Source organism: Cucurbita pepo, chromosome LG16 (assembly GCF_002806865.2).
Source record: "Cucurbita pepo subsp. pepo cultivar mu-cu-16 chromosome LG16, ASM280686v2, whole genome shotgun sequence".
NCBI lineage: Eukaryota > Viridiplantae > Streptophyta > Magnoliopsida > Cucurbitales > Cucurbitaceae > Cucurbita > Cucurbita pepo.
Window position 1 is genome coordinate 4769074 of NC_036653.1, and position 23275 is coordinate 4792348.

The following is a 23275-nucleotide window of genomic DNA, read 5'->3' on the forward strand; positions in this document are numbered from 1 at the left end:
GATTTGCATATTATTATCTATGATTTGTTTCAGCTTCATAATAATACTTCTACTAGTAGTGAGCTTGAGCTGTTATAGTTGGTGTTAGAGACAAGAACGGAGCAGTGTACCAATGAGTACGCTGAACCCCCTAATATTCCCACGTAGTATAATCACAGGGGGAGTGACACTGTGACTCAACCAACGACTAAGATATTATCGTTACCTTTGTCCATTGAGATAGGTTCAGTGTTAGAAATTGGTTGACAAACAATCAACCATGCAGCCAAATACGTTTTTCGTGTAACATTCCTTAAACAGTCGTCCTCGAACATATCTACATGTTTTCAAAATCTCTGAATCGAGCCATTAGTATATTTAGAACCACAAATCAAACGATCGAACTGAATCAGGTGAAATCAATCGAATGAACGGATTATTACCGGGTTAAAGCTAGTTTGAAAAGGGTAAAAAGGGAAAAACATAACATAAATGCCTTTTGGAAGACGGTAAGAATATAATTTTGCTCCATTTGCAATATGGGAATCCCCACTTGCCCCTCAACCACTCTCTTTTCCCCTTTTTCATTGATTCCCTATCAGCGTATTATCCTATTTTATTTTAGTTTTTATATTTTTTAAAATTAAAATAATAATATTATAAGAGACCAATTTGAATATAGCTCAACTAATTAAAATATAATTATTATACAAAGATTTAAATCTCTAACCTTAAAAGAAGTAAAATATATTAATTAATTAATTAATTACGATAGAAATGATATAATAAAATAATCGATTGGTTACAAATTCCGAAACACCATGTTTTAGAGAATAAAACACAAGCCCTATCTCGCACTCCAAAATTTTTTTTGCCTCTTTATCAACAACTCCGGGACCCACAATCCCACACCATTAATTTTATATATTATCAATTTTCTTAAATTACAATTTTAACCCTCTTCGTATTTACTCGAGCATCACTAAATTTTCAATATTGTACCATAATTTTTATGCATAATTTTCTCAATTACGAGACGTGAATTCTTTACAATACCCATTGTATCATACAGTCGACCATTTTATCTTGCAACTAATTAGTGTGACGAAAACAAATTAAGATCTGCCACGAGCAACAATTTTCTATACCCTTTTATCTCGAGGATAATAAAAATATCTCGATAAGTTAATATATTAATTAATGTTTTTTTTTTTTTGTGGGGTCATATTGATAAAATATTTAAAAATAATTATAAAAATATTAAAAAAAAAAAGATGGGGGTAAGAAACTAAACCCCTTCCCACACTTAACGTCACGTGACTTCCGTCGTCCCTCTTTCCTCCTCCTCTGTCGGCGCTTATTTACTCTTCCGCCACCATCGCCACCACCACTCTGTCTCTCTCTTCCTCGTGACGCCGCCCCAACTTCCAAATTTTTCCCTATAAATACCCACACGACTTCCATTGAAATCTCGCAAACCAAAACAAACGAAAATGAAGAACCCAATCTTCTCCCGCCGGGCGATTCTTTTTCTAATTTTTCCGATACTCTTCTCGCCGGACTTTGCATTTTCCGGCCACGACTACGGCGACGCCTTGTCCAAATGTATCCTGTTCTTCGAAGGACAGCGATCGGGATTCTTGCCGCAGGAACAGAGGATGACGTGGCGTGCAAACTCCGGCCTTAGCGATGGCTGGACTTATCAAACTGACCTCACCGGCGGCTACTACGACGCCGGCGATAATGTCAAGTTTGGCTTTCCGATGGCGTTTACTACCACGCTTCTGTCTTGGAGTGTCATTGAATTCGGCGACTTGATGCCGCCGGCCGAGGTTCGAAACTCGCTTGATGCGATTCGTTGGTCTACGGATTATCTCCTCAAAACGGTGTCGCAGCCTAATCGGATTTTTGTTCAGGTAATGAAATTTGCAGTTTCAGTGCGGTTAGTGGCATTTTTGTAAATATTTTGAGATTAATGGGTCATTTTTTCTTCTTAGCTTACTCAGCCCAACGTGACCACGTGGACTCTCCATAACCTCTGAGTGGTCGGCGTTTTCCGTTCTGGGGCCCACTGGGTCCCACCCCTCCGTTTTTAAACTTTTTTTTTTTTCCTTTTTAAATAAATTTGGTCTATCCTTTAAATTTATAAATTTAATTAAAATACCATACAAAATCAAATAAAAATAAAAATAAAATTTATTTTTAACATTTTTTAAACCAATAAATTTATAATTTACTAAACTAATAAAACAATATTTTAAAGGTGAAAGTACCATTTTACCCTTGATGACGGTGAAGATTTAAAAATAATAAATGAAGAGTGCCGGAAAAAACTAAAAGAGGGAGTACAAAAAAAAATAATAAAGAGAGCAGGACACAAATAANTGAATGATTTAGGAGTTAAAGAGTTTTAAGGGCCAAAGAAAGGGACTGTCCTAACCGTACTCTATGTTCCCTACAATTTAAGGGCATATGATCCCTACCAACCCGGCTCTCATTAATACGAGACTAAATTTGTAATTTAATTTTGTTATAGGTGGGAGATCCGAGTGCGGATCATTTTTGTTGGGAGAGACCAGAGGATATGGACACGACGAGAACCGTGTATGCCGTGGATGCACCGGGGACTGCATCGGACGTGGCGGGAGAGACAGCGGCAGCATTGGCAGCAGCGTCGATTGCGTTTCGATCATCGGACCCGGGATATGCCGAGACGTTGCTGCGAAATGGAATAAAGGCATTCGAGTTGGCTGATAACTATAGAGGAGCTTATAGTGATAACGACCATATTAGAGAGGGTGTTTGTCCGTTTTATTGCGATTTTGATGGCTATCAGGTTTGTCATTTCTAGTTCTCATTTAAATTTTAGCTAAATTTAATTATTTAAATAAAAAGAAAAGAAGCGAAAATTAAGGAATTAAAAAATAAAAGGATTTAGGATATAATTAGTGGATGGTGTCGAGTTTTTAGATCCACCCGTGAAGACACAATTTGTCTGTCAGATATTCTGACTTCTTTCTTATTTTGTCATCTTTTTTGTGTTACTTGGTATAACACATCCCGAACATTTTCGGCACATTTTAAAATTGTGAGGCTGACGGTCATACCTAACGGACCAAACAGACAATATCTGCTAGGTGGGTGCTTGATATAAGAGTCAGACACATGGCGGTGTGCCAGCAAGGACGCTGAGCCTCAATAAAGGGTGGATTGTGAGATATCAGGTCAGTTGGAGAGGGGAATGTAGTATTTCTTATAAGGGTGTGGAAAACTCTCCCTGGCAGACGACACATTTTAAAATCGTGAGATTGACGATGATATATAATAGGCCATAACGGACAATGTCGGTTGGTTGTGGGTTTAAGCTGTTACGTAATCTAATAGTAAAAAATTGTCAGTCATATTATGACGAGCTTATATTAAATAATTTTTTTTTAATTAAGTAGAGAAATAATGTATATTATTATGGATGTGCGACAGGACGAGCTACTATGGGGAGCTGCATGGCTAAGAAGGGCGAGTCAAAACGAGTCGTATTTGAGTTATATTCAAGACAATGGCAAGACGCTTGGCGCTGAAGATAGCTTCAACGAGTTTGGCTGGGACAACAAGCACGCTGGTCTTAACGTTCTCGTCTCTAAGGTCCATTTTTTACCCTTAAATTTATATAATTAATATGCTAAATTAAATAAAGTCAAGCACTAGAATAATATTTTAAAACCTATTTATTAATTTTTTTAGAATAATCTTGGTTTTAATTGGGAACGACGTCGTTTTTCAGGAAGCTCTAGAAGGAAACATATTCACACTCCAATCGTACAAGGCGTCTGCAGACAATTTCATGTGCACATTAATTCCAGAATCTTCCTCCTCCCACATCCAGTACACTCCCGGCGGCCTCATCTACAAGCCCGGCGGCAGCAACCTCCAGCACGCCACCTCCATCACCTTCCTTCTCCTCGCCTACGCCAACTATCTCGACCGCACCTCCGCCACCGTCAACTGCGGCAACGTCGTAGTCGGTCCTGCCGCCCTCCGTAGCCAAGCCAAGCGCCAAGTCGACTACATCCTCGGCGACAATCCCAAGGGCATCTCATACATGGTCGGGTACGGCAACTACTTCCCGCAGCGAATCCACCACCGCGGCTCCTCCCTGCCGTCGGTCCGCGAACATCCGCAGCCGATCGCTTGCAAGGAAGGCTCCACGTACTTCAACTCGGCGGATCCGAACCCTAATGTGCTAGTTGGTGCCCTAGTCGGCGGCCCTGGGGAGGACGATGTGTACGAGGACGATCGAGCCGATTTCCGCAAATCGGAGCCCACTACTTACATTAATGCGCCATTTGTCGGTGTTTTGGCTTATTTTGCTGCGAATCCAGGGGCTTGATTGGTTGATTGATGTTCCGGCGAGGGCGACGGCGGAGGAAAAAGGAAGGCAGGCGAGTTTTGGGGGTTTTTTTTTTCCCGGTTTTTTAGATAAAGCACAAAAGGATGATGGTCTCTCATCTTGGCGGTTTAGCAAAAGAGGGTAGAGGCTTGTTTTGGTAATTTCACTCGAATTACCACTGGAATTTTATAATATTGAAAGTTCTATTAAAACTATATTTATTATTAAAAAAAAAGAAAAAGAAAAAAAAGCTTGTTGTGACTTTTTATTTTGTTTTACTTTTAATCTAAAATAAAATAAATAATGGGGATTGATGAATTAAAAAATATGTATTATATAATATTTAATATTATTAATTATTTAAAGAATCAATACCACTCCTTATTCATTTTGTAGTCCAGTTGGTTAGGATGTTCGGCTCTCACTCAAGAGACTTGGGTTCAAGTAATATAAGATATCACGTAGTCAAAGCCCACGGCTAGATATTGCTCGTTTTGGTCTATTATATATCGCCGTCAATTTTACGATTTTAAAACACATATATTATAGATACGATTTATCCCTATTTAATGTCAAGTACCGTCCCACTCTTTATATCAGCTCAAGTTAACCGTTAGCAGATACTATGCATAGTTTAGGGTTTTTATTTATTTATTTATTTATTTCATCTTTTTATAAATTACTTATCTTGTGAAACATTGGGAATCTACTTTCCCTGACACTGTAAACAAAAGTATAATTGAAGATATAATTAAATAAAACTTTGGAAATTGGAAAATTCTAAATAAAAAAATGCCCTTTTTATTTTAATTTAAAATGCTATATATATATATATATATTAAAATTAAGGTTTGGATCGTATTTTAACAAATTACGAGAATTTTAACGGTTAGAGTATACGCGTTATCGTAATTGAATTATGTTCATTTTGATGATTTTAAACAATGTATTCAATGAAAATGATAAGTTTTATGTTTTTCTAACTATTTTTTACGGAGATTTCGAGTTATTGTGTATAATTTTGTCACTTCTTAATTATCACAAAGAATAAAAAGATAATTACCGTTCTAAAATAATATACTAATAGACTAGAGATTCGAACATAAAAACTTCTTAAATTCATAGATTTTATAATATTTATGTATGTCAATTTGAACACAGCTCAATGATTAAGATATCACTACTACTACACTTTAATGTATATATTCTTTTACTTTTAAAAATTATTTAATTTTCTCGTCTTTATGAACGATTAGGAACTTGATTACTATACTATTTTTCACGAACATCGTGTCGGAATTGGTTAATCTTTAAACGAAGTTTAACTCGAGAAATGACGCCGAATAATAATAATAATTTTTTTTTTGTTCCAATTCTGTTGTCTAAAAATCACACAGAATTCCTAAGCACAAATATTGCATCAAACAAATAAAATAAAAAAAATGTAAATTTGGAAATTCATCATCATTAAAAATAAAAAATAATTAAAAAAAAGATCTCTTTAAAAGATGACGTGGCAAGCTATCCACCGTTGTTTAAATTGATCACAAATCTCATCAAATCCTCTAATTAAACCATAGCCATTGAATCTCCTCTCTCAAATAAGAGAGAATCAGAGCCTCATATTTTAAAAAATAATGCCACTAAATTAATAGATTTTGTATTTTATTTGTAATTTTAAAATATTTTTAATAATTAATTACATAATATTACGAATAAAAAAAAAAAGAACATGTGGAACAGTGGGCAGTGCCAAGTCAGCAAAGTTATCATCCACGTGGCAGAGCAATATTTGAAGATGCACAATGGCCTCAAGCTGGCAATCTTGAATCAAACACAATGCAAGTATAAATACAGAGAGAAGCCTTCCCGTTTGCGTCCACGCGGCAGCAACCAGATCAGAGACCGTTGGTGAAGGAGCAACAAAGATAAGATTTTTCTGCTTCTTCTTCTTCTTCATCAATGGCGTCTGCTTCTCTCAAATCCTCCCCTGTTCTTGACAAGCTCGAGTGGGTCAAAGGCCAGTCTCTCCGGCAGCCATCCGTCTCCGCCGTCCGCTGCCACCCCACCACCGCCCCCTCCACCCTCACCATCCGTGCCTCCTCTTATAGCGATGAATTGGTCAAAACAGCTGTAAGTATAATTTGTTGGATGATGAAAGTCGGGCTAATTTAGGGAATTATCGGTTTATATAAAGAATACTCTCTACATTGCTGTGAGACCTTTTGGAAAGCCCAAAGCAAAACGATGAGAGCTTATGCTCAAAATGGACAATATCATACTATTGTGGGGAGTCGTGCCAATAGATTGGTAAATTTTCAAATATCGAACAAATAACTTCAAAATAAAAGGAGGCTAGTTAAAGCCCTAACATGGTATCAGAGTCCTGCCCTAAACTTAGTCGTGCCAATAGATCGGTAAATTCTTAAATATCTAACAAAGAACTCCAAAAGAGAAGAAGACAAGCCTCCTCGAAGGCAGTCAAAAATGACAAAGACTCCAAAGGAGCCGAGCCTCGATTAAGGGGAGACGCACTTTGTGACTCCAAATAAGTCGAGTCTTGATTAAGAGTAGGCGCACTTTGTTCGAGGGGAGGTGTTGGATGATGAAAGTCCCATCGGCTAATTTAACAAAGAATACTCTCTCCATTGGTGTGAGGCTTTTTGGAGAAGCCCGCTCAAAGTAAACAATATCATACCATTGTGAGAGTAGTGTTCGGTCTGACATAATTCATTCTAGAGCTGGTGGGTTGTTGCAGAAAACGGTGGCGTCCCCGGGCCGGGGGATATTGGCGATGGATGAGTCCAATGCTACCTGTGGAAAGCGTTTGGATTCAATTGGGTTAGAAAACACAGAGGCGAACCGTCAGGCTTACAGAACTCTGCTGGTCACTGCACCAGAGCTCGGCAAGTACATCTCCGGTGCTATACTTTTTGAAGAGACGCTCTACCAATCCACCGTCGACGGCGAGAAGATTGTCGACGTTTTGGTGAAGCAGGGCATTGTTCCGGGAATTAAAGTTGATAAGGTAAGGGCATTGGTGGTAGTTTTGCTCTTTTTCACAGCGTTTTTGTTTGCTAAAATGGTGTAAAAACAGGGGTTGGTGCCACTTCCTGGTTCCAACAATGAATCATGGTGTCAAGGACTCGATGGCCTTGCTGCTCGCGCTGCTGCTTACTACCAACAGGGCGCGCGTTTTGCCAAATGGTATCCGATTGTCTTCTTGTTCTTTGCAATTTGGTCATTTGGTAATGCTAACAATGGCGATTTGCAGGCGCACGGTTGTGAGTATCCCCAATGGTCCATCGGCCCTGGCTGTCAAGGAAGCCGCTTGGGGCCTTGCTCGCTACGCTGCAGTTTCCCAGGTCTCAACAAATCAAATCCCTTTTATCTTTTAACGAAATCGTGAAATTCCTAAGAACGAAACACCGTTTGTAAAGGTGTAGTAGATACCTATTCCTACAACGGGTTTTGGAAATTTTGTAGGGAAGCTTGAAAAAGAGAGCCTAAAGAGAATAATATTTACTCGGGTGTGCTTGAGTCGTTGCAAATGGTACTAGAGTCAGACACCAAGTGATGTGTTAGTGAGGAAGCTGAGCCCCAAAAGGGATGGACATGAGGCGATGTGCTAGCAAGAACGTTGGCCCCAAAGGGGATGGATTTGGTTGGGTCCTGTATCGATTGGAGAAAGGAACAAGTGCTAGTAGGACATTGGCCCTGAATGGGGGCAGATTGTGAGATCCCATATCGGTTGTGGAGGAGAACGTTACCCTCTTTATAAGGGTCTGGAAACCTCAAGGACGTTGGGTCACCCCATATCGGTTGTGTAGGATAACGAAACACTGAAAGCCTCAAGGATGTTAGGTCATCCCTATATTGGTTGTGTAGGAGAACAAAACACCATTTGTAAGAGTGAAAACCTCAAGGATGCTGGACCACCCTCATAACGGTCGTGGAGGAGAATGAAACACCCTTTATAAGGTAGAGAAACGTCAAGAACGTTGGCCCCAAAGGGGTGGATTTAGTGGGGGTCCCACATCCATCGATTGTGGAGGACAACGAAACACCTCTTTATAAAGGGTGTAGAGATCTCCCCCTAACATACTCGTTTTAAAAACCTTAATGACCATATCAGCTAGCTAATATCGGCTTGGGCCGTTACAGAAACACTTAAATCCCAAGGTGCTTATATATCGATTTTGGATTTGGGTTTTGCAAATTTGCAGGACAATGGATTGGTGCCGATTGTGGAGCCAGAGATCCTGCTGGATGGAGAGCACGGAATCGACAGAACCTTCGAGGTAGCACAGAAAGTTTGGGCAGAGGTGTTCTTCTACCTTGCAGAGAACAATGTCCTGTTCGAAGGAATTCTTCTGAAACCAAGCATGGTAACTCCAGGAGCAGAGAGCAAAGACAAAGCCAGCCCTGAAAAGGTCGCAGAGTACACTCTGTCTCTTCTCAAAAGAAGAATCCCTCCAGCAGTTCCTGGAATCATGGCAAGTCATTAAAACAGAGCTTCAAATTTTAAGGTTGATTACCTTAACGAGCTGACTCTGAGTTGTGTTTTTGTCGCTGTGGGACAGTTTTTATCAGGTGGGCAATCGGAGGTAGAGGCCACATTGAACTTGAATGCGATGAACCAAGCGCCAAACCCATGGCATGTGTCGTTCTCGTACGCCAGAGCTCTGCAGAACACGTGCTTGAAGACATGGGGTGGGCGGCCGGAGAATGTGAAGGCCGCACAGGATGCTTTGATTCTAAGAGCCAAGGCAAACTCGCTTGCGCAGCTTGGGAAGTACACTGGTGAGGGTGAGTCCGCTGAGGCTAAGGAGGGAATGTTCGTCAAGGGCTACACATACTAAGGCTTTATGATGGTGATGGTGATGGTTCATGGCGATTTGAAACGAACTGGGAAGTGTTTTTGTGAAATCTTAGCAGCGTAATGAAGTTTTTGTGGATGGTTTTAGATTAATCCTATGTAAGATGCTTGAATGAACCTTGTAATTCAAGAACAAACAAAGTTGCATCCATTGTTTGAATAACAAAGATAATCCTTTAATCACAAGGTTCGGTTGTAGAAGGGAACGAAACATTGTTGTTTATAAAGGTGTGGTGTAACGACCCAAATCCACCGCTAGCCGATATTGTCCTCTTTGGACTTTTTCTTTCGCGCTTCCCCTCAAAGCTTTAAAACGTGTCTGTTAGGGGAAGGTTTCCACATCTTTATAAATGGTGGTTTGTTCTTCCCCCCAACCAATGTGGGACATCACATGTGGAAACCTCTTGCTAGTAAATGCGTTTTAAAATTGTGAGGTTAACGACGATATGTAATAGACTAAAATTGTTACTAGTGCTTGAGCTGTTACAAATGGTATCAGAGTTAGGTTTTGTGCGATGTGCCAACGAGAACACTAGATCCTCGAGGGAGTGGATTTGTGAGATCTTACATTGGTTGAAGAGTGGAACGAGTACGACACTAGACCCTTGAGGGAGTGGATTGTGAGATCTTACATTGGTTAGAGAATGGAACGAGTACACTGGGCCACTAAGGGGAATGAATTGTGAGATCTCGAATCGGTTGGAGGGGATCAAAGCATTAGGGTATGGAAACTCTCCTAACATAAACAAACATTGGAAAAACCACGGACAAAAGGACCCGGTTTTAGAAATCTTGAAAGAAAAAAAAACCCAAAAGAACAATATCTGCGGTGGGCTTGAGCCATTACCGTATATGACCCCAATAAACTAAACAAACACTGGAAAAACCACGTACCGGGTACGGTTTCATATACATCTCTCAACAGAATGTCACGAGGTTCAACTAGTTCAATACGAACATGTCTCGTAGCAAGTTTGTTACGCAGTGAGAGATGTAACCGTATTCAAATTAAATAAATTTTATTATAAATAAACTAAAATAACAATTGAAATTAAATTTTAAAATTTTCAAAAATATATTTACCCAAATTTTATTATAAGATAGGGAGAATTGTAGGAGAGTTAGGAACCCTTCAGCAATGACGGCGTATAAACGTCCCGTTTTCTCTAACTCCTTTCTTCCGTTCCTTAATCCTCGTAAAACGGTGCGTTTGGGAATCAAAATCGTTAAACGGCGTTATCTCCGTCCCAATGGAAGTCCACAACATTTACAAAGCCATCTACAGAGGGAGAAAGAGGAAGAAGAGAGAAATGAGCTTTTCGTCGACGGCGGGATATTTGGCTCGGCGAGCCGCCCAGAAGGAGAGGGTTCGGATCCTTTACCGGCGAGCCCTCAAAGACACTCTCAATTGGGCTGTCCATCGCCATCTCTTTTATCGAGATGTATACGGTTTTGTCCATTTCCATTTCTCTGTTCTGACATTTCTTCGATCCTAAACTGATTCGGTCTTTTTTGTTCTTCTAATCGTCCATCGTTTCAGGCGTCGGACCTCCGGGAGAGATTCGATGCAAACAAGCACGTGGTTCGTTCTATGTCTGTTCCTTTAATTTTGTTTTGATCCTTTTTTTTTTTTTTTTTTTTTTTTTTTTTTTTTTTTTTTTTTTTTTTTTTTTTTNCCTCTTATGAGTTAATTGACCTAGGGATGTGGATATGAACCGATGAAATAATTTTTTGTGCGGCTAGATTGATGTTTGAGTAGACTCTACCCTTACTGCGTGGATTTTTCTTACAAGCATTTTTCGTTCAAATTGTCTTGCGTTACTTGATGAAACATTGAAATGTGGTTTATAGTGATAGTTTGGATGAATGCTTGTGGTGCTTTGGTCCTTTTATTCTCTGGGATTGTTGATTGATCCTTCAATTTCGTCTGCTTACTACATCCGGAAAAGCGTGGATTTCACAAAGAAATGTTATGATATCTGGGAATCAAATATCACCATTTTCCTCATTCAAATCATGTCATGTGGAAGTTGTGTAGGACGTCCCATATTTAAGGATTATATTGCCTCCAATGTTTCAGATAAGCAAACATTCTCCCATAGGAATTATTTTCCTGTTAAATTTAACAACTCAGTTGGTTTTCTTATATATATCCAAAGCTCTCTCCTGATCCACAGAGTTAAAAGTAAAAAAAATAAAGTTTGAAGATTGATGTTGGAAGGAAGTGAGAAACTACGGAGAATTAACTTGAAATTATACTTGAAACTTCAGAGCTTTGAGGGGTCTTATTAAACTCAGCATCGGACTAAAATATTCAATTATGTCCTGGGAAATTGGGTCAAAACTAAAATCTGAGATCAGAATTTCAAGCCGTGGAAGGTCTACGAATATAGACTGACATGATTTTAGTTAGCACGCATTGTTTTCTATGTTATTGATCAATTGCTTATGGATCCTTTTTTGGGTGGATTTGCAGGAAGATCTTGACAGAATAGATAGGATGATAGCTGATGGAGAAGCTTCTTATAATAAGTGGCGACATCCTGATCCCTATATCGGTAAGTACACTCATGAATGAATTGATCATGTGGCAGTTCATAAAAGTAAGGATGCAAAATCAAATGCTGTTACTACGTAACATGTTAATGACGAAATTGTCCTCTTAAGTTCTTGGTCTTCTACTTTAATCTGACCTGTAGATAACAGGCATGCTTTCCGTTGATTTGAAATGCCACTAAAGTGTTGATTTTCCTTCCTCTTTGAATAATAAAAATTGTATTGCAGAAACAGTATGAACAAAATATTGCGAGTTTAATTAAAAAAACCTATGGTTTTTATCCATTTTAAGAGTCAGTTTAGTAGGTTGGAATTATAGTAACTAGGCACAAAATTTGGATTTTCCTTCAGGGATGTTTCTCGATTGTAAACACAAAATGGAGAACACCCGTTGGATGGGATGGGGGGGTAGAGATCCACGCCTAAAACGAAGCAAACTACAATATCAAAGCCTTCCAATCATTTGTAATCATGAGTAGGCTATAATTACAAAAGAGTTTCTTCTGGTTTGAACACCACCAAGTAGTATGCTACTATGCTGTACATTTCTCCAAAAAGAATCCACCAAAGATGGCCAATTTTCAAAGGTTCCATGAATTCTCTCTTTCCACATCATCCACAAAATAGCCCTCACCGCACAATTCCATAAAATTTTTGCCTTCCTCTGACAGGACTTCCCTCCTAGGCTCTCCATCAGCCACCCATCAATCTTCCAAGGGAAACATTCAGCCAAATTTAAAACCTGAAAGAAGGAAAATCGTGTTGAATGGGAAAATGGGCAGTAGGGCAGGATGTGATCCAAAGACACTCCCTCCTTCAAGCACAAAAAGCAAATAGATGGAGACTCCCTCTGCAGCTTATCTGAAGTATTAAGGCTTCTATGCATGACCAACCAAATAAAGACATGAACTTTTTGCGCCCTTTTTTTTTTCTTCCAGTTGTAGTCCACCATGGGAGTTTTAAATTTAGCATTCAACTTAATCAGGATAGTTGGTAATGAAATAGGGAGTGTGATGGTCTTTTATGAGTTTGGAACAAGAAATTCTCATACTTCCGATAAGCTGCAGAGAGTGATTGTCTTCGTTAAGCTGCAGGCATGCTTATGTCAAAACAATCTTCCCCCAGTTCCCAGATGGTTGCCAGCGCCCACCTAAAACTTTAAAAGTATAATTCATTGTTTGTTATTTCAATTCTGCTTAGATCAAGGCTATGCATGCCGTTATTAATCCTAATTTTTTATTTTTCTTTTACTCTGTAGTTCCTTGGGCTCCGGGTGGTTCTAAGTTTACGCGAAACCCAACTCCACCTCCGGGGGTAAGTTTTCTTTAGAAGATTGTTCTCATATATCTTTTTTTCATAAGAATTTCATTCCTTCTCTTTACATTTTTTTTAGACATTTTTTTTTTTTTTAATTCTTGCATATATCTTATTTTTTTTATTGCATTATCTGTTCTATAGGTTGTACAATTGTGTCCCTAAGAACGGTATAGCATTAACCACCTCATTCTCAGTGCTTTTTAATAGAGGTCATGATATTCAGAGTACACAATAACTATAATGATTTGTGATTGGCTTATTGGTCAAATGAAACGTCTACTAAAACCACAGTTTTGAAATATGTTTGTTTTAACATGGCATTTTTTTCCCCCAAAGATGAGCACTAGTGTAAGCGAAGGTTCCTTTCCCCTATTCCTGGAAGGAGCACGTGAAAATGGAAAAGGGGAAATTCTTTTCCCAGCGATTAGAGCATAGGAACGCAGCTCCATACTCTTTATCTTTTTTCTTCTTTGGCTGTTTTAATCTTATCATGTGCTTCGGGCTTGAGTTCTCTACTCTTTGCCCCTTTGATAATTTTTTATTGCAATTTTTAGAGTGTAATCTCATCAGTCAAGATGACACCAACATTAATGAAATTATGCAGATCGAGATCATATATAACTATGGGCGGGAAGATCACTGAAATCTTCGTTATCATGGTAATAAATAAAGGTAAGCTTACATTTGGCTGCTGATAAATGCCTGTTTTACTCGATCTGGATGAAACTCAAATTGGCTTGTAACTGGCTATTATGCTATTCTTGTATTTTTATTTTATTTCTTGCTTATTCACTCCCATGAAGAGTTTGTATCTTTTGAGCCTTAGTCCTTTTACATTTATTCAATGAAAAGTTTTGTTTCTTGTTCAAAAAGGGAGAAAAAGTGTGTTTTGTATGTGATGCCGACCAGATAGTGTATTATTGTAGGGAGATTATGGTAAAGCGGAGTGAATCTTGAGAAGCGAAAGAAGTTTGTATACTCTGAAAAAGTTAGTTTGTTGTTTTGAAGTTTCTAAAGCAGACCATCTACGCAATATTACAGTCAACAATAATTTTCAACATACAATGACTCTAGTTTTGGACATACTTTTTCCTTGTAGCTCTAATGTGGAAAGCAACGTTTTGAGTATTGCAGGTTGAAATTGTTCGTGGGCTCGTCAGAGTCGATGATGATAAAGCGAGCCCTTTGATGTGTAAACTCGAATGAACACAAATTATAGTGTGATTCCTTATTGATTTGCTTTCTTCTTATTGCTCAGATATGCAAATTTGACAGAAAAATCACCATTGGAACGATGTGTGATGCTGCAACTTTTGGTTAATTATCCATCCTTTGCAGGATGAGCGGTTTGCCTGATTGCTCGTCATTGCATCAGATGTTTAAATAAATAGGAAATGCTTTAGCAATTGAGAAGCTAATTTCATTTTTATTGGGCATCGGTGCTCTTAAAAAGTTGAGCATGGATGATGGGATGTGGTTTTGAAATAGTGAATCAATTTTATGATGAAAAATTGCTCAAACTACTAATCTGAATATTATACATTGAAGGAAGACTCTGAATCAACTATAATAATTCTCTGTCATTCTACAATGGTTTAAGAATGGATGATTCATCTTAACCAGTCATTGTTGATCTACAATCAATTATGACGATTTTTTATTGGAAAGGTTGAACAGGATATACTTTCTAGCACGATCTAGAAAAGGTACGTGAAATGTCCTTTTGGGGTCATTGATGTGTTTATAATTATGTTGGTAAAGAATGCCATTTAGTTAAAATAGAGTTTTACTGAGGGGATTTGACCAAAATAAATTGCACTATATGACTATATGATCATGCAAGTGTGAAAACAATGTTGTAGATGAAATTGTGATGAAAATTAAGTTTGAATGAGAGAGGAGAGAGAGAAGAATCATAAAACTCTAACCAATGTACCTTGTAGCTCGACCATAATTTATGGTAACGGGTACTATTTGTTGACCGACCATAATTCATGAACCCAGTTACCATAGAGAACATATTGTGATATCTCTAAAGAATTTTATGTTTGTTTCTTTCTCTTGTTTGAGTAAGTCGTGAATATAGAATATGGTATTCCTTTACCGTGAAAAAAGTTGAAAGCAAATGAATACACGAATCACACTCAAATGAATACAATCAATACAAAACTACGTACTATTCACAATTCAAAAGAAAGCGTGTACATAAAACAGATTCGAAAATTATAAACACACATGACTACAAGCTTAATGTAGTGAACTATCCTCCTTTCTCGCTCGTTCTCATCGTTCCTTTGAAGTTTCGTTACTTTCACTTACACAGTATTGAGTTCATAATATTGATTACCTATTAAAAAGAAGAGACAATAGAAATCACACAGAAATAATAGAGGTGTTCGAAAATGGTTGAAGTTAGTTGAATAGGAGGATCACTACGACTATAGCCAAAGACAAAATGATTTATTCATATTATGGTTTTTGTAGGACCAGTCTATTGCTCTTTCCTTGTGCCTATTCTATTGCTCTTTCCTTGTGCCTACTTTGTCGGAGGTTGGTTTACAAGTACAACCTCAAGTTCCTAATCAAGTTCCTAACTGGAAGGATGCAACTTTTTATCCACCGCTAATAGTTTAACACACTCTTGGTTGTTCACTCGTTCTTTCATCATGTCTCTACCTTTAGACACTTGATTTTGGTCGTTCGTATGTTGTTCGATCTCATTTGAGGCCAATTTCAATTTAGTGGCCATCGACTTCTACATCAACCTCCGTCGAATAAGCTTCATGCACTGTCGAAGGGAACATTGCATAAATTGCATGTTTGCTGGTAAGGTTTGACCCAATCCAATTTAGATCAAATTTCTCCAACTTTTCAACTTATTTTCATCTATACTGATTTAGATGTGATTCTAAAGCTTCCTTTTTGTGGTGATCATTCAATGACATTCAATTAATATTTGTCCCGTGATAATTGGACCATGTTCTTGTTTCTTATTTCTATTTCTTGGATCTTGGACATAAACATAAACATAAACATAAAACATGTTTGGTAACCAATACCAAATAATAAAGCCCAACGATCATTAGCACAGAGTTGGGGTTGGGGTTCGGCCCACCCCACCATATTTGAGAGCCTTGAACTTAACCAAGGCCATAGACTTCGTGTACTCATTTTACCAGCCCTGACCAAAATTCAGCTCAAAAGGATGAGGTGTGTACTCAATTCACTACAATGTCGGTATCTTTCGCTAATATTCAAACAACCTTTCAGGTGATCTTAGTCGCTCGGTACCGGAAGGTATGTTCTTTGCTCATTCGTGCTCGTGTGTAATCGACCTCCTCAAGCCGAATGCTATAATAGCACAGGCAAGTTAGCCATCGGCTTGCCTAATAAGAGGGATTTCACTATAAAAATATGCTGATTCGGGTTGGGTATACTATATTTAATTTATAACGGAACCCCCGCCCTTAACCCATTAACGAAAAAGAAAAAATAAAAAGATAAGGCCATTCCATTTCGACAAAAGACCCACACCCAAGTTCCATAGCTTTGGGTCCGCTATCCCGATCATGATTTTCCTACCCCCAGAGGGAAAAGTCCTTCCCTTTTTGGCCGGTTGTGGGCGAGGAGGGATTCGAACCCCCGACACCGTGGTTCGTAGCCACGTGCTCTAATCCTCTGAGCTACAGGCCCCACCCCGTCTCCACTGGATCTGTTCCCGGGGGTACCCTAAAAAAAGGAACCTTTCCTCTCCCCAGCCATTTGCCATTTCGGGTTAAGAAGATGTGAAAGCGCCTCTCTCTCTATAAGAACGGTGCGTTCCAAGGTGTGAAGTGAGAGAGAAAAGTGGGAGAGAAGGGGTTTTGAATAAGACGACCTTTTCATTTTNATAAGAACGGTGCGTTCCAGATCAAAACATGTTCCTAATCACATCAAAATCTATTGCATTTTCAAAATAAGAAAGATGATTAAAAGAAAAGAGGCAAAGAATCTTTTATATCATGTCTTCCTAATAGCAAACACACTGGATGCTCAGGTCAACGAAGAGCCTAGATTAATCATTTCACGTCTTTCTAATAGCAAACGCACTTGGATGGATTATGAAAGAGTTGAGAATCAAATTTTGGACAAAGAAAAAACATGTCTACAATAAAATATTTACCAATGATCTCTTTCCTCCATCCTTGTCGCCTCAAATGCAGGGCAGCATGACACTTCTCTCATCCCAAGACGATCCATCGATCGATCCTGCTTGATGCCACACGACATTGAATGATACCAAAAAGTACGAATCGAACTCTTTTTAAATGCTAAGAGATAACAAAGAGAGCTTAGTAATCACATCATTATAATGGACCTCTCTCCTAATAGCACTAGGAGTGGTGTAGGGTGAATTAAACAACAGAGTCCAAAAGAATCTGTATCATTTCTTCCTAATAACACCGCACACTAATGGTTAAGAACCAGTTGAGAATCTTTTCGTGTTTTCCTAGCGACGCTAAGATGATCATGAAAGAGTTGAGAATCTTTTTCAAGAAACAGATATCCATAATAAAGAAATCAATATATAGAGACAACAAGCAGTGGGAGACGACATAAAATATATCAGAAGAGACAACAAATCCATGACAGTGATGCCTTTTCACCCATTACTCTACTCTAGATTTCATATTAAAGAGAAAAAAACCATTAATCTTTCTCTTCCTATATACCACAGATCACAATTCTAAATTAAAGCTAAAAGAGAATTTGAAAAGAGATGTAATGAAGAGGGGAATCTACCTCTACCGCACAGTTTCCAGTTGTTGACCACAGGACCAATCTGAGGCTGAAAAAGATTGGACAGAGCAGCACACAGCAGTCTGTGGACAGCAAACCGATAGGGGCATTGCATGAACAGATAAGCTCCATCCCCAACCGCACCATCCTGTAATGACAAATCCAAACCAAAATTCCAGCCCCCAACACACACAAGTGTAAAATGGATGATATTGACTCATCATCACAGCGCCAGAAAATACCCATCACATGGCTTCACAAACAATTATAGAAAATGATTTAAGGGGGTTTTGCACCATTGAAGAAAAGAAAATTAGCCATTGATGGCTTCTTTTTCTTCCATTCTTTTTTCTGAAAAACTTAAAATTCTACACTGACATTACCAAGAGAGAACGAGATCCCAAATTTTACAAAAGGGTGGATTCGGTGTTCCCATTCCCTCTCTTTCTGTACTAAAAAAAAGAAAGTTACAAAGAAAAAAACAAAGGAAGGCCAAAGGAAAAGGAGCTTTGCTGCTGTTGCTTTGCTCTCACAACCCTTTGCTGCAACACACCAAAGAAAAAAACAAAGGTTTTNTGGAAAATTCATGGAAATACATCGACGGACCCATAAGGACAACAAAAACAGACCCACTAGAGAAGAAAGGCAATAGCTAAGTAGGGATGGCTGAGGACAACGAAGTCTAAACAACTCTGTCAAGCATAGCAGTAAGTCCACTGCTCGGCATCATCGCCAGCACCAGAATCCACAGCACCATTGTAATCAGTATCATTGAAACAGGAAGATGGGCTACCCAAATAAGGCATGTTGCGGAAGGACATGGCCAAGCTGTTGGCTATGCCCTCACCACCATCATCATCTTCCTGCCCAAACTCCTCTGCTCGGTGCTTGAGCGTCTCGAACATGAGTTCGGGCTCGTACTGCATCACTCGGAGGATGTCCCCAGATGATGGCCCAGGCACAGTGCGAGTTACCGCAAAGCTATGCGGTCCATCGCTCTGCATTACTCGAATTACGCTCGGGCCACCAAACAGGTTGTGAACACCACCGAGAGCCTCCTCATAAGCCCCGCCCAGAAACATCCCAAGATAGTATCGCCCACCTCCACCTGACAAATTACCATTGCCTTCCATCTCGTGCAATGGCAAACTCGACTCGCCACCGATGAACTTGTCGATCTTCCCGTCACTGTCACAGGTAAGATCAGAGAGAATGCCTCTCACTGAAGGTCTCTGATCAAGACGATGAATGGGGACTATAGGGAACAGCTGATCAATACCCCAGAAATCTGGAATGGAAGTGAAAATAGAGAGGTTCACGTGATAAGATCTTACAGAGTCCAACTCTCCAACAGCCTTCGAAATGAGAGCACAAAGGCCATCCACAGCAGCCAGTTGTTCCATTCCCAAACACCCATCCTTGAATTTCTCAATGCAGCGTTGTTTCAATTGGTCTGCATACAGCAAGCATGTCTTATACTCACCCATACAAGCAGCAGCCGAGAGGTTCTGATAATCTAGGCGAGCATCGTCTGTTAGCCCATCAAGATACTGAAGTTCAATAGAGCTCATGGATGGGACCTCATAAGTACTAGCAGAAACGGCCTCAAAAATCAGAACAGAGTGATGAGAGGCGATTGCTCGACCACTTTCACTGCAAAGTATTGGGTGCTTCACGGACCTACGGTCGCATACAGAGCGAATTACGTCAACAACCATAGAGGCATAGTCATCGAGTTCATATGCAACAGATAACCCAGAGTCCGGAGACTTCGAACCGTCATAGTCAATACCCAGACCACCTCCAATGTCAACTACGCGCATGTTGGCACCGAGACGGACCAATTCACAATAGATCTGAGCAGCCTCACCAACGCCATCGGCGAGCAAGGTAGTGGAAGGAATCTGGGATCCAATGTGAAAATGTAGCAATTGAAGGCAATCAAGCATATCATGCTGTTTAAGTTTCCCGACCACCCGAAGAATCTGGGTGGTCGTAAGTCCAAATTTCCCTTTCTCGCCAGACGTAGACCCAAAATGACCAGAATGTTTGGTTCTCAGCTTCGCACGCACGCCAACCACAGGGCGAACGAAGAGTCTTTTGCTCAAATCAATCACTAAATCGAGCTCTTCCTCTTGTTCGAGAACAACCACCGAGTTCAAAGCAAGCTTCCTGGCAATAAGAGCCAAAGAAATGTACTCCGCATCCTTGAAACCATTGCACACCAAAAGGGCATCTGAATTCCCTTTGCACAAACAGCTCATTGCTAGGAGGATCTCTGGTTTCGAGCCAGCTTCGAGACCAAAACGGAAAGGAGATCCGAATTTCACTATGTCCTCAACAACAAACCTGTCCTGGTTGCATTTAACCGGGAAAACACCCTGGTAATGAGAACCATATCCCTGAGATTGAATGGCATGATCAAATGCCGACTGGAGAGATTCAAGACGATTCTTAAGCACATCAGGAAAGCGCACAATAAGAGGAAGCTGTAACCCGAGGCCGCCAGAGCTAATCGGATCTGAAGCCTTCTTCACAATTTTGAGCAAATCAATCTCCTGATGCGGTAAAGTGGCCGTACCGTAAGGACGAACAGCCATATTTCCAGAGCCATTAACAGAAAAATAAGGGGCACCCCATCCATCGATCTTGTAAAGGGAAGAAGAAAGAGAAGGAGTCCAAGACAGATTTTCAGAGGTGGGAGCAGAGACGGGAGAGGTGAAGATGGTAGTCTCCGGAGGTCCGCCGGAAAATAAGTCCGGCGACGGAAGAGAGCTATCCCCAGCAAAAGCGTAGCCAGGAGGAGGAGCTGCAGTAGCATCCACGCAATAAGCTAGGGCCGGCATCTCTCCGGCGACGGATCAAGAAATGAATACGAAGAAGAAAATGGAAAAAGAAAAATCAAAGAACGATGAGAGTGGTTAGAACAATTGTTAAGAAAATGGAACGATAATTTTCAGAGTTTGTGCAAGTGGGGGCTTTAAAACCCGCCGAGGCCGAGGCCCCGGCTACCCCCCCAAAAGAAGCAGAAAAAGTAGCTATTTCCACCGCCAAATTCACCACGCTCCCCTATAAACTTGAAATATCCCACCGCGATCCGCTCAGAAGAAGAATTTCACAGGAACAAGAACAAAATCAAGCTACAAAATCGAAAAAAACAACCAAAACTTAACCACTGAATCCGTTCTTCACCATGCAGATCTGGAAATCAAAGAATCGACACAAACCAAACGAAGGATTCAAAGAACAAGAACAAAAAACAGAATGCAATTGCTTTCAACAACCACAAATGGAAAATGACAGAGCGAAAATTCTCCGGGCAAAAGGCCGAGAAAAAAGAAGAAGAAACGGAAACCTAACGGAGAAAACGCGGAGAGAGATAGAGAACCGTCGGAGACGACGGAATGCGTTTAAACGAGGTTAGAATGAGCGAGAATTGCATGCATTACCAAGCGCTCTTTTATAGGAGAATATCTCTCGGGTTCGGGTCGGATCTTTACATGCACCCATCAACCCGGTAGTTCATGACCCGATTATATTTCTCGCGGGTTCTCCTTTCAATAATTAATTAAATTTTTTTTTTTTTTTTTAAAGACTGAGATTCTGTTGCTTATGGACTAATCAGCGTCGGGTTGCCGCGTGGCCTTCTTTCGTGCGGGACCCTCCATTTGCCAATACATCTCCCCAGGCTTCGCCTTCGGGTTACCATGCTTACGTGGCCATTTATTTCGGATTTTTTAATTTTAAAAAAAAAAAACTATTTTCAAAATATCGCGATATAATGAAACGATATTCACGAAGAAGAAGGTGGCAGGAAGTTTCGTGGTGTAAGAAGTTAATGAGGTGGACCGTCAAGATCTTGCCACGTCATTTGTATCCTCTCTCTCTCTCTCTCTCAACAGATTCCCTCCCTTCTTCGTTCAACCGAGTTTGAATGATTCATGCAGCCTTCCATTCTTATTGGTTAAAATATATTTAATATATTAATTAAATGAAAAAATATTTTAGAACCATTCGAAATTTGGAGCTAATTAAGTTAGTGACCGGAACAACACAAATAGACTTCACAACTCAACCTAATCAAACTCTTTGTTTTTCGGTTGGGTTAGGTTGAATTGTCGATTTTTTTAATTATTTAAAAAAATTACCCTTATCATACACGTTACATTAATAACTGAAATCTCATATAAGTCAAATATCAAATACTTACCAATTAGAAGGCAATCCTAACATTAATTACAAACATAAAATATTCTTAATATTCATAATAATTTCAAACATGGGATTGGGTTGGATTATAACCCTAATTTCAAGTTGATCGCTCGACCAAACAATGTCAACTCAGGAACCGACTCGAATAAAAAACACTGACCCAATCTAGCATGTATAGTTTATGTTAAGTAGTTCAAATTAATTAAATTTTCGGGTCATGAACGCCCCTACAATCCATCGTGAAGTTATTGTTGTAAGTTCTTATTTAGTTGCAACATAATCTTTATATATATATATATATAAATTATTAAATATTTAACAATATTTTAACATCGAGATTAAATGATTACAAATTTAAAATTATAACAACCAAATCATGAAATTTAATTTTTTTTTTTACCATTAAGATATGAATGGAAACCGTCTATAAAACATGGCGTAGATTACTTCTTTCTTAATGTTTATGTTTAGAGTTCATTAATACATTAATGGTAATATTATTTTTATAGTTTCAAAAAAGTATTTTAAAATTTTTTAAAAAGTTTTATGCTATGAATGGAACTTTTGGAAATATTTTTATTAATTTAACCTTAGAAATAATTAAAACGTTTAAAATTTATTTTATTTATTTTAGTCACGGTACTTTCAAATATTTAAAAATAAAGTATTTACGACTCGTTTATGATTAATTTTTTTTATGAATTTATTGATATATTTTTAAAATTTTAAAAAACATTTTATTTTTTTTTAAACATATTAAATGCAAACTTCAAATTTCAAATTTCTAGTACTGGAATCTTTTAAATCTATTTTAAAATTTACATATTAACGAAATACTAAAGAAAATTAGAAAATTATACTAATAATTTAAATTACTAGTCGAATTATATGTCACACCCATATATTAAACACATGGATATACCTAATAACTTGTTTCATTTTCTATATTTTAAAAATAATTTTAAATATTCATAGATGTTATAATATTTTTGTAACCGCCCAAACTAACTACTAATAAATATTATATGTTTTGGATTGTTACATGTAGCCGTCAACCTCACAATTTTAAAATAATTTACCAAAATTTCCACCCTCTTATAAGTAATGTTTTTTTCCAACTAACTTGGACCACGCAATCTGGGTCCACAATTTAATTTAATTATTTT

The 23275-nt window shown here is 38.7% G+C and overlaps 5 protein-coding genes and 1 non-coding gene across 9 annotated transcripts; 3 read left to right on the forward strand and 3 right to left on the reverse strand.

Annotated features, from left to right (window-relative positions):
* The first annotated feature begins 1397 nt into the window (after positions 1-1397).
* On the forward strand, positions 1398-4601 carry LOC111777889 (endoglucanase 24-like). The gene is made up of 4 exons (XM_023657621.1): positions 1398-1895; positions 2516-2815; positions 3460-3621; positions 3761-4601. The coding sequence occupies exons 1-4, from the start codon at positions 1473-1475 to the stop codon at positions 4364-4366; spliced, it is 1491 nt and encodes a 496-aa protein (XP_023513389.1). The 5' UTR covers positions 1398-1472; the 3' UTR covers positions 4367-4601.
* Positions 4602-6256: 1655 nt separating this feature from the next.
* On the forward strand, positions 6257-9431 carry LOC111776953 (fructose-bisphosphate aldolase 1, chloroplastic). 2 transcript variants are annotated; one of them, XM_023656378.1, is made up of 6 exons: positions 6257-6499; positions 7125-7394; positions 7464-7573; positions 7641-7731; positions 8593-8866; positions 8950-9431. In XM_023656378.1, the coding sequence occupies exons 1-6, from the start codon at positions 6329-6331 to the stop codon at positions 9171-9173; spliced, it is 1140 nt and encodes a 379-aa protein (XP_023512146.1). In that variant the 5' UTR covers positions 6257-6328; the 3' UTR covers positions 9174-9431. The 2 variants fall into 2 exon arrangements, with proteins under 2 accessions (XP_023512146.1, XP_023512145.1); XM_023656377.1 differs by having other exon boundaries at positions 8593-8862.
* A 1085-nt stretch (positions 9432-10516) lies between these two features.
* Positions 10517-14633, forward strand: LOC111776706 (NADH dehydrogenase [ubiquinone] 1 beta subcomplex subunit 9-like). Its single transcript, XM_023656029.1, has 6 exons — positions 10517-10687; positions 10786-10827; positions 11722-11803; positions 13060-13115; positions 13723-13790; positions 14253-14633. Exons 1-5 carry the CDS (start codon positions 10556-10558, stop codon positions 13759-13761), a joined length of 351 nt encoding a protein of 116 aa, XP_023511797.1. The 5' UTR covers positions 10517-10555; the 3' UTR covers positions 13762-13790; positions 14253-14633.
* A 647-nt stretch (positions 14634-15280) lies between these two features.
* Positions 15281-18471, reverse strand: LOC111776708. Of its 3 annotated transcripts, none has more exons than XM_023656031.1 (3): positions 17901-18471; positions 17281-17366; positions 15281-15465 (listed from the first exon to the last, which is right to left on the reverse strand). In XM_023656031.1, exons 1-3 carry the CDS (start codon positions 18141-18143, stop codon positions 15462-15464), a joined length of 333 nt encoding a protein of 110 aa, XP_023511799.1. In that variant the 5' UTR covers positions 18144-18471; the 3' UTR covers positions 15281-15461. The 3 variants fall into 3 exon arrangements, 1 of the variants encoding a protein (XP_023511799.1); XR_002812280.1 differs by lacking the exon at positions 15281-15465 and adding an exon at positions 15659-16919 and having other exon boundaries at positions 17281-17428; XR_002812279.1 differs by lacking the exon at positions 15281-15465 and adding an exon at positions 15659-16919 and having other exon boundaries at positions 17281-18471.
* TRNAR-ACG lies at positions 16738-16811 on the reverse strand. Its single transcript has one exon. It is a non-coding gene; the product is annotated as a tRNA-Arg (tRNA).
* Positions 18472-18473: 2 nt separating the features above from the next.
* Positions 18474-21322, reverse strand: LOC111776707 (arginine decarboxylase-like). The gene has a single exon (XM_023656030.1). The coding sequence runs from the start codon at positions 20741-20743 to the stop codon at positions 18593-18595; it is 2151 nt and encodes a 716-aa protein (XP_023511798.1). The 5' UTR covers positions 20744-21322; the 3' UTR covers positions 18474-18592.
* Between the last annotated feature and the right edge of the window lie 1953 nt (positions 21323-23275).

What these genes read in the sequence shown, in the direction of transcription:
- LOC111776706 (XM_023656029.1), top strand. Translation starts at nt 10,556, where the DNA reads ATGAGCTTTTCGTCGACGGCGGGATATTTGGCTCGGCGAGCCGCCCAG. An exon ending in TCGATGCAAACAAGCACGTG is followed by an intron (nt 10,828 to 11,721) that starts GTTCGTTCTATG and finishes GTGGATTTGCAG; the next exon opens with GAAGATCTTGACAGAATAGA. An exon ending in ACCCAACTCCACCTCCGGGG is followed by an intron (nt 13,116 to 13,722) that starts GTAAGTTTTCTT and finishes GAAATTATGCAG; the next exon opens with ATCGAGATCATATATAACTA.
- LOC111776707 (XM_023656030.1), bottom strand. Translation starts at nt 20,743, where the DNA reads ATGCCGGCCCTAGCTTATTGCGTGGATGCTACTGCAGCTCCTCCTCCT.
- LOC111776708 (XM_023656031.1), bottom strand. Translation starts at nt 18,143, where the DNA reads ATGGGTATTTTCTGGCGCTGTGATGATGAGTCAATATCATCCATTTTA. An exon ending in CTGGAAACTGTGCGGTAGAG is followed by an intron (nt 17,367 to 17,900) that starts GTAGATTCCCCT and finishes GGCATCAAGCAG; the next exon opens with GATCGATCGATGGATCGTCT.
- LOC111776953 (XM_023656377.1), top strand. Translation starts at nt 6,329, where the DNA reads ATGGCGTCTGCTTCTCTCAAATCCTCCCCTGTTCTTGACAAGCTCGAG. An exon ending in ATGAATTGGTCAAAACAGCT is followed by an intron (nt 6,500 to 7,124) that starts GTAAGTATAATT and finishes GGGTTGTTGCAG; the next exon opens with AAAACGGTGGCGTCCCCGGG. An exon ending in CGGGAATTAAAGTTGATAAG is followed by an intron (nt 7,395 to 7,463) that starts GTAAGGGCATTG and finishes GTGTAAAAACAG; the next exon opens with GGGTTGGTGCCACTTCCTGG.
- LOC111777889 (XM_023657621.1), top strand. Translation starts at nt 1,473, where the DNA reads ATGAAGAACCCAATCTTCTCCCGCCGGGCGATTCTTTTTCTAATTTTT. An exon ending in CTAATCGGATTTTTGTTCAG is followed by an intron (nt 1,896 to 2,515) that starts GTAATGAAATTT and finishes ATTTTGTTATAG; the next exon opens with GTGGGAGATCCGAGTGCGGA. An exon ending in TTAACGTTCTCGTCTCTAAG is followed by an intron (nt 3,622 to 3,760) that starts GTCCATTTTTTA and finishes GTCGTTTTTCAG; the next exon opens with GAAGCTCTAGAAGGAAACAT.